The sequence below is a fragment of the Marmota marmota genome, unplaced genomic scaffold (genome assembly GCF_001458135.2).
Source record: "Marmota marmota marmota unplaced genomic scaffold, marMar, whole genome shotgun sequence".
NCBI lineage: Eukaryota > Metazoa > Chordata > Mammalia > Rodentia > Sciuridae > Marmota > Marmota marmota.
Genome location: NW_026000164.1, coordinates 13,283,393 through 13,292,905, shown reverse-complemented (window position 1 = coordinate 13,292,905; position 9,513 = coordinate 13,283,393). Strand labels below are relative to the sequence as shown.

Sequence of the window (9,513 nt, the reverse complement as noted above, 5' to 3'; positions counted from 1 at the left end):
CAAAAAAAAAAAAAAAAAAAAAGAAAAGAAAAAGAAAAAAAGAACCATCTCCACAGAGGACCTAAAGATTGGAATAAATTGGAATGGTCATGTAGTCTGACCACTCATCAAAAGCTAACATCCACTTATAAAATAACAAACTAAGATTGTTTGAATTTATCTAAGCTGAAACCCTGAAGGGCTGACCTCCTACAGCTCTCCTACACACAGTGACGAATGAGGAACATGGTAGTCCCCCCTTACTCATGGTTTTCTTTTCCACATTTCAGTTACCAACGGTCAATCATGGTCTGACAACACTAAATGGAAAATTCTAGAAATAAACAATGCATAAGTTTTAAATAACTTGCTATGGTATATTGTTATAGTAACAGACTATGCTATGAGGATAAGGGGGCAACAGTATTTAATTATGACAGATGGCAGGAACCGAAATCATTCCTGAAAGCAATTTAAATAAGAAAGCAAGGGATCAGCAAAAGAGAGAGAAGAAGGGGAGAAGAAAGAGGAAAAGGAGGAGGCCTCCCCTTCCCCTGTTCTCCTGATCTGAAGTTGAAAAAAAATTGACAAACTATAGAGAAAAAAAAGATTAAAGAATCATGCATCTAAACTCTTACAGGGAGTTGGGGGGCATATCTACGATTATACTTAAGCCTCCAGCAGGGTCCAGCAAGAGAGAACCCACTAACAGATCTGCCTTTCGCTGAGAACATAAGGCCACATTTCCTGGCCTGATAGTCAGCATAGCTGTCTTCAAAGGAAGAATGCATCTGAGATGGAAAGTTTTACCACCCATAACATTCTCTGTTCCAAGATACGATGTTTTATTGGTACCAGGGTTGATTCTTAGCAGATCTATGAACCACACTGGAGAAGGAGTTCCACCTCCTTCTGCCTTATTCAAGAGGTGGATACAGCATCTGCCTTTAAACACAGGGGGGCATGAGGAAACTAGTTCTGGAGGTAGCCACCCATAAAAGGTGCTGCTATGCACACAGTGGCACAGAAAATGGGAGGACAATGCTCAGGCCAAATTGAAGAAGGTCAACTTAGTGACTCCCCTGCCCCCGCCACCCCAAGTCACCCTCCTCTGAGGAAGATATCATATGCTGAGCTGAGAACAGAGAATAAATTGTTTAAAACTTACTCCAAATACTAAAATAGCTGGTGATCCCTCTAGGAAAACAAAACACAGTATAATAAGAAAGGTGCACATGCCCTGGAGAGTTTAAAAGATATAACATATACCAATGAAAGGCCCTTAAAGAAATGGTCAAAATATCTTAGCACCTCTAAATCCAGAAAAACTAGACTTTCAACAAATACTGTATTTATGATACTGCCGATTGGCGTGATCGATTGGTCTAGTATTCCTATATCAATAGGAAAGTCTGGGGATACTCACCAAGATCCCAGACAAGTGGGGGGTCAATGGAACATGCTGGAAATGGGTTAAGAGATGCCTAAGAAGCTTCTAAGAAGAAGAGTAGTGACAAAAATTCTTTCGCAGAAAAACAACACCATTTATTGACACAATGAACTTACTGGATGGGAGGGAATTATCAACCAGAGGGCCCATCTGATCTGCAAATGGCTGCTCAGCTGCCCAGGCAAGCCGCAGGCAGACACATTAACAATAACTTGCAATTATTCAGTTAGAGCAAGTTCTCAGGGACAGTCTAGTGTAGAGGAACATGCCCTGTGCCTCTTGGTGTTTTCCCACAGCCCAAGCACTAGGCCCTGCCCACAGCAGCTGTTTGGCTAAAGTGGGTGCTAAGGGTGACACGGCTCACACCCACCCCCTTAAGGAGCTCAGGATCAAAGGCGCCAGCATCCCAGGTGCTTCCCTGGGCTAGGTTCTTACCATCGTTGAAGCTGTCACTGGTGGCCACATGGGTGAAGGGTGACTGGGCCCGGGGCTCCTCGCTCAGGGAGTAGCTGTGCTCAGCCTGGATGAGGGGCGCGGGTGACGTCGGGGATGGCTCCACCTCCATGGACGACGACGACGAGGAGCTCTTCTCTGTGAGGAAAGGGTCGTTCAGGAGCTGACCCAAGACGTTCTGGGAAAACTCATCCAGAAGTTCTGAGAAGTGCTGCAAGAAACAAAGAAGGTATTTACACACACTTGAAGGCAAACACATGGAGCAGAGCTTCTATGTGAAGCCACTTACCTACAACGTACAGTTGTCTATTTCTGTCTAGCAAACCACCCCAATTCTTAGTGACTTAAAATAACCATGATTTAGTATTGCTCACTGCTGGGTGGGTTTTGGGGTGGGGGTGAGCTGATTTCACTGTGTTCCCCGGTAACACTCTCAGTGACTGGAGTGTTGGCAGAGGCTTTGCTGGGCTGGGACCCCCTAGACCCCTGGGTCCTTTCCAAGGAGGCTGAATCAGGCTGAGCTTCTTCACATGGCGGCAGACACAGTCCATGAGGGAGAAGATGAATGGCCTTGGAAGTCACACAGTATCCTTCTCCCCACATTGTTCTGGTTGAGGCAAGTGACAAAGCCAGCCCAGACTCACAGGATGGGAAAGTAGACTCCACTCCTTGAGGAGAGGAATGGCACAATACCACAGCAGATGATGGGCTGGAAGATGGCGCGATTCACTGGGCACCACTGCCATTTTCCACCTCCAATGCCATGATCTTTGTGGCCTCCACCATGCCATGGACATGACATAGGAATAGTCTGTTGACAATCCAGGGGACTCCCAGATCCCTTGTTCTACTGTCCCACTTTAAATGAGATGAAACAACTTCACCCTAAGATTAGAACCAGATCTCTTCATTATACAATAACCTGAGGTCAACCTCTGGTTCCCAATGCCTCAATGGTGGGGGTTTATTCATGGTATGGGGACTTGTAGAGCAGGATGTCTCAATCTTGGCATTATTGACACATTTGACAGGATAATTCTTTGCAGGGGAGGACGGGGGAGGCAGATGTGTATACTGCAGGATTCACTGGCCTTCACTTCATCCCCCAAGGGTGAAACCCAAAAGGTCTCCAGACACTGCCAAATGACCGTCCTAAGGGACAGAAAATCACCCCTATTTAGAATCACCACAATAATGTATATTAATAATAATAATAATCTAAAAGTCCACTTGGGCACCAGTGGGTTTAGACACTTCGGCATTCCTTAGCATTTCCTGGGTCACCGACTAGCATGTGACATTCTTAATGATTAAACTTTAGGAACACCTCTGGTATGGAAAGAAAGTCAAGAAAGCAGTACAGCAGTTCAAGAACTAACTGCTAACAGTGACCCTGGGGGTAAGCAATGAAAATCCTTGGGGTTCACATGAACAACGAAGTCCCACCAGGGAACAGAACAAGAGAAGATGTGAAAATGAATGCAGGAAGGGAAGGTGGGACTTGACCCTGGAGTTCCTGCTCTAAGGTCAGGACACAGCCTCTTACTCAAGGAGAGAGTGGACCGCAGACAGGAGGCCCTTGCAGTGGGTGGGGTCCCTCCAGGGTCTCAAGGGTGGGCTTCCTTGCATCTCAAGTGCAGCAAAGGCTGCATCTCAGCAGGACAGAAGGCAGGGGTGCTGCAGGCCCTGGGCAGGGTGTCTGTGAAGATGAGACAGGGTGGGGGACTCATGGGCACACACATGTTCAGAAATGGGAGGTCATTAGGAGTGTCTCAGGCAACCATTCCAACTGCCTGCCGCCCCGTTCCCAGGGGAGTTGAGTGCTGTCGATCTATAATGAAACACCTCGAGCATTCAGAAAAATTACAGGTAGCAGTATCCCCAACAAGTACATACTCATTCCTTTAAAAGAATCTTACTTTCCATGTTTGCTTCTGCCACCTTTTCTTCTCTGCTCTTTCCTCCCTTCTTCCTTTCTCCCTCCCTCACACCTTCATTGTTAAGAGACAGAATACATGAAAGGACTGCGGAAGCTCCCACCCACTTCATTTCCTCCTTCTCTGAACTAACTGCTAACCTGACCTTGTGTGTATCATCCCTATACAGGTTTTTATATGTTATCTTTAAGCTTTAAATGAATAGTGCCTGCTTCAAACATCTCCCTGCAATTTTTTTCCCTCGAAAACAGTGTTTAGATTTAGCTACATTTATACATCTAGCTCTACCTCATTCATCAAACTTCCAGATTATATTCCATTACATTTGCTCATTCCTCTTGAGGAACATTTAAAGGTATTTTTTATTATGTGCAGCATTGTAATAAATATGCTTGAACATCAAGAGGATTTTTTAAAGATATTCACATTCTATGAGCCACCCTCGGAGATTTCAAATTAGATGTCAAAGGCATCTGCATAGTGAAACCACCAGGACCACCTGTGATTCTGCAATCACTTCATTTTTGACCACTGAAGGCTGACTTGGCTTCCACTCACCACCCTTCTTCCTATACCAGCAGGAAGTTCCCAGAAGTTCAGATATGCCCAAGGTCAAAGGAAAATTCATAGATTTTTCAGCTGAGCTTTACCCTGAGCTTTACCGTTCAGGACAGTGCATGTGAATTACCCGGGCATTTTAAGACACAGATTCTGACACAGGTCTAGGCAGGGCCCTAGTCCTTCATTCTAAAAACTCTAGGTCACGCTGCAAATCCAGACCCCTCTGTGAGTCACAAGGAGCAGAACCACAGCAAGGCTGAGATTAGAACCAGATCTCTTGATTATACAATAACCTGAAGCCAGCCTCTGGTTTCCTAAGGAGCTCCCCAAAGACATTTACTGCTTGACTGATGGTGAATATTCTGCCAGTGTTTGACGAAGTTTCTTTTAAGAGCCAAATTAAAGTAACAAAAAGAGAAATAAATAACACAGAACAGAATATGCAAAAGCAAAAGATGAACTCACAGGGCCCCCATGTCTGAGCCACAATTCTGTCCCCTGAAAAGAAGCGTCAACCCTGGCCAATTACGCTGACTCTGCTAAACTTCTGGAATCCCATTCTACCCCGAGGGAAGGCGAAGCTGCCCAGGTTGGGTTACTCTGCTGACATTCTTTTTTCTTTGTCCTGAGCAGCACTAATGAATGTTTTCATGAACATCCCCTGGATAACCAATAATAAACCTTCTGTAGCTCTGCTAACCTTCCCAGAGTCTCCCCTACTTTGGATGATACAGTAATTATCATGTTATGAAACAATTTAGTCCTAATGATAGACGGTCCTGAAACATCCATAGTTGTTATCAAACTTTCCTCTCTGGAGAAAAGAACCTCCCCAGAAGCAAGGGCCAACTGCACCTAGCCAGCCGCCCACACGAAGGAACTCAGCAAAGGTAAGCAACTGAATCAGTTCAGGGGAAAGACTCGTGAATTAAAAGATAAACCCAGCAAGTGCCAACCAGACGCTGTGACTCAGGCCAGCCAAATGGTACCACTTGGGTCTCCTTGGCAGCTGTGGGCTCCAGGTCTCAGCAGACATGTCAACATCTCACTGCTGGTACAGGGCTCAGGCCAGAGTCAGCCCATGATTGATGCCAGCCTATGGCATTAATAGAGAGAGGTATCACTTGTCAACACAGAGAAAGGAACAAAGCAAGCCTCAAAGAGGATCCCTTCTGGATCCTGCTAGCACTTTCACAAAGTACTCAAGGGCTATAAAAATTCAGTGTCATTCCTTCAAAGACAATGACACGGTAACATTTTGCTATCCTGCCTAAGTACTTTAATCAAGCTTCATAGGTTCGCAGAGGATTTTGAATAGTCTTTTCCTTGCTCTGTGATTACAAGAATTCCGTGGGGTTGGGACTACACTGTTGATGAAAGGTGCAAGTGATATTCCATACCAGATCCCAGGTGCTTTCTATTACAGCATGCTACCTTCATGGAGTCGGTCCCCAAAGCCAGACAAAGGCAAACTCACAGTCCTCCCAATACACATGCAATCTGCTTGCTATAAATGCACCCACGTGGTCCAGCCACTATGGATAAGTGATCTTCCACATTCATGGCATGGAAATGTGCCAGGGGGTGTGAGGTGGAGAGATTCCTGGCATCACTTTCTATGGTCCATCAGCAGTAAGGACGGAGATACTTATTGCTCTTAATGCAAGTTTCTGCCAAAGAGTTCAAAGTGACATCACAGAAGCTCTCGGATGGAAGAAATCTGCTGACAGGATTGAACCCTCTACCTCACATCATGAATGTTCTTCGCCAACTCTGAAGACATTGGGCAACCTCTTCTAAGAATTTAAGAATTATCTCCCCATTACCTAAAGACTCTGCATTTAATATCCTCCAATCTAGCCCCAAACAAACAGTAAAGTCTAGTCTCCTTTTATTCTTATGGATGATACTTTCATTCCAAACTGAATGGTCTCATAGCAATATAGCCACAAGCCAGACAGTTCTCAATTTGAATCCTGATTCCCAGTTGTGCAAAGATGAGCAGGACACTTGCACGTTCTAAGTTTGGTTTCTTCTCCTTGTAACATGAGGTTCATAATCCTACCAGCCTACTGTCATGAAGGTTCAATGAATAATGCATATAATATACCTCACTCTTCACTGGCTAGCAATCTTTGAAGTTCTTTTTTAAAAGTAACATAATTAAAACAGTAAGAGTTAGGCACATTCTGCTTGCATACAGACTTCTCACACTATTTTTAGGGTATTCTTTCATTTTCCTCTTTACCCATCAGGAAACTACCTAAAATGAAAAAAAAAAAAAAAATCTATTTCTTTTTTAAAGTCATTGTAGACAGACACAGCTTGAATTGGTCCTTCCTGAACATCCTCTGTCCTGAGAACAAGCATCTCATAATTGGACACATTATGACTTTTCTTTGACCTTCCTTTCATCTCTCTACCTATCTTAAATACTTTACCCATCCCTATGACCCAGATGCAAGCCTTTCCACCCTCCCCTCTAAGCAGTCAACACCTGTCTCAACTGGATCCACTGATCATTCTACAAAACTTAAGTGAAACAGAGAAGAGATCTGAATTAAAGCCTAGGCATCTCCAGCAGTTTAGTGCTGTTAAATGTTTAAAACGTATATCCAAGTTTAAAAGTCAGATAAACTAGTAGAAATTGCTAACTGTAATAATTGCTTATTGTTTTAAAAAAAAATTACCAAGGCCTGAAACCATTTATGTTTGTGTCTTTAGGTCACTAATGAGCTGTCAAGGTAGCCTTTGAGGGGGAGTGTTTTACGATCTGCTGCTACTAAACTGACCCAAGACTGAGAGTCATGGTGTGAGGAAAGGGGAACAAGGTAAGAAGAAAATGAAGGATTCATAAGTCTGAGTTCAACTAACTGGCCTACAGAGCTATTTGGCTGCTTCCTTACAGTCCACACCCTGATGGCCACTCATCAGGGCAAGGCTCTGTGCTGGGTGAGGGGTGGCAGAAAAATGGAAAAAGGCCAAACAAAGAGAGGGCCATCTTGAGCCAACAAATGAGTTATCTGGACCACATGTCCTGGGTCCCCACAGGAAGCACTCATCAAGCACATTCTAATGTTCTAGGGCAGGGTTGATAGCATATGGTCAGTCCGAAAGGCCTCTCTGGTGGAAGAAGCAGGACTGGACTAAGCAAGAATGCAAATTCTAGTCCTAGCTCCATTGGCTGTCAGTGATCTCTTCTGGACTCTGTTTCCTTTTGTGTGTGTGTGTGTGTGTGTGTACACGCATGCACATGGATGCGTACGCATGCACATGCACATGCACATGCAAATGCAGTATTAACTGCTGAAGAGGCCGTGAAGTGGATTTGAGACTTGATCAACTTTCTTTGATTCATGGTCCCTCTGGAGAACCTCACGATGCTCTGGACTGGCCTGCCCCAAACCCACAGCCACAAACACACAGGCCCTGCTCCCAGGCCACCCACCCCTCAGATCTGCTGCAGATTTGGAAGTGGGGGGTGTGTTCCATGGATTAGAGGTTAAGCACTGCCAGCAGAGATAGTAGTAATCACACAGGAATATTTATAGGTCATTGCTAACAACTATTCAGTTACAACACCCTATAATTTTCTAAAACGTTTCAGGCAACCTAAAATGGAGCTACAAATCTTTCCCACTTGGGAGAAGGAGGGAAAATGCCGTCTTTCTCCTTCATGGGTTGTTTCCATTTGCCCGTGTGGCCCCTGCCCTGGGACAGTGAAGGAGGTGCTGTGAATGGTGGGGTTCGGGGGTGGGAACTCAGCAGCCAGCAGCAAGCCACATCTGCCCTCCCCCATGTCCTGTTTTCCCATCCTGCTGTCTGGAAAATGGGAATGGCAAGGCCTGTGCTGTGCGCTTGTGGCTGAGAAGATTGCCCCCAGTCAGTCAGGGGAAGAAGACTTAATGTAAAAAAAATCAAAAGTCACAGTGAGGAGTCTCCAAGGAGCACAGAAAGCCCCAAAGACTGGAGCCACAGAAGCAGGGAATGCGGTGGGGCAAGCTGACAAGGAACAATTTAGGACACGCCTCAACTTCACCCTGGAAACCAAGGCCTCCCTCCAGGGAAACCGGGTGGAGGAGCTGCCGCCAGGCTCTGGAGGCCACCAGGGAGAGAGGTGGGCCCCCAGGACTTGGGGCCTCAGAGGCTCTCACTCAGGGCCCTGCACACAGCCAGCGGCAAACAGGAGGAATAAGGAAACCTTGTCAGAGTCACCAGGAAAAAAACCAGCCCGTGGGTCAAACCCCATTAAGAGGAAACTTGAAGCAGGCCTGATTTAGGTACACTGTGTATTTCCCTAAATCAAAATTATTGAAAGCTGAGCCTTGGGGCTCTTTTTATTACGAAAGAGCTTCTTTGGGGGGAGGGGTTGTTTCCTAGATTTTGTTAGTTTTGGTAAAGTACTAGTTCATTTTATTGAAATTTCACAAGCAGCAATAAAAAACTGTTTTGTTTTTTTTAAAAAAAGAGCACATTCCCAAAACACACACACCTTAGTTGGTAGTAAACAGATACGCCTTTCTTTGTGTAATAAAAAAAAAAAAAAAAAGAAAAAGAAAAAAATAATCAAATTATAAAGGCATGCGGGGGTACTATTTAAAAGAATCCTGTTATAAACCCACTGGGAGGGTATACTCTATGTTTTGTAAAAAGAGGCACCCTGGGGCAGGGGAGAAGGGGAGGTGTAAATAGGTGTAGCACACAGGGTTTTTTTGTTTGTTTGGTTTTTTTTTTTTTTTTTTTTAAGTACTGAGGATTAAACCCAGGGGCCCTCTACCACTGATTTACACCCCCAGCCATTTTTAACTTTTTTGTTTTGAGACAGGGTCTCACTAAATTGTTGAGGCTGGCCTTGAACTCATAACTCTCTAGCCTCAGTATCCTGAGTAGCTGGGATTACAGACGTGCACTACCATCTCTGGCAGCACAGAGAATTTTTAGGGCAGTGAAACTCTTCGATGTGACTCTATAATGGTGAAAATGTGTTAATACATATCTGCTTCAACCCATAGAAGGTAGAACACCAACAGTGAAACCTAAAGGAAACTATGGACTTTCGATCATACTGATGTGACAATCTCTATCAGTTTCTGCTGGATTTTGCTGTGAACCTCAAATTGCTCTAAAAAAATT

At 44.7% G+C, this 9,513-nt stretch overlaps 1 protein-coding gene across 2 annotated transcripts in view; it reads right to left on the bottom strand.

The window, feature by feature from the left end:
• Positions 1-9,513, bottom strand: part of Creb3l2 (cAMP responsive element binding protein 3 like 2) — a 111,139-nt gene that overhangs the window by 46,075 nt on the left and 55,551 nt on the right. For both annotated transcript variants that reach the window (XR_007341842.1, XM_048786879.1), the window contains exon 2: positions 1,865-2,093. Coding sequence is in view for 1 of the 2 variants with exons in the window: in XM_048786879.1 (XP_048642836.1) it covers positions 1,865-2,093 (229 nt within the window). In the remaining variant the exon portion in view is untranslated. The remainder of the gene's footprint in view (positions 1-1,864; positions 2,094-9,513) is intronic.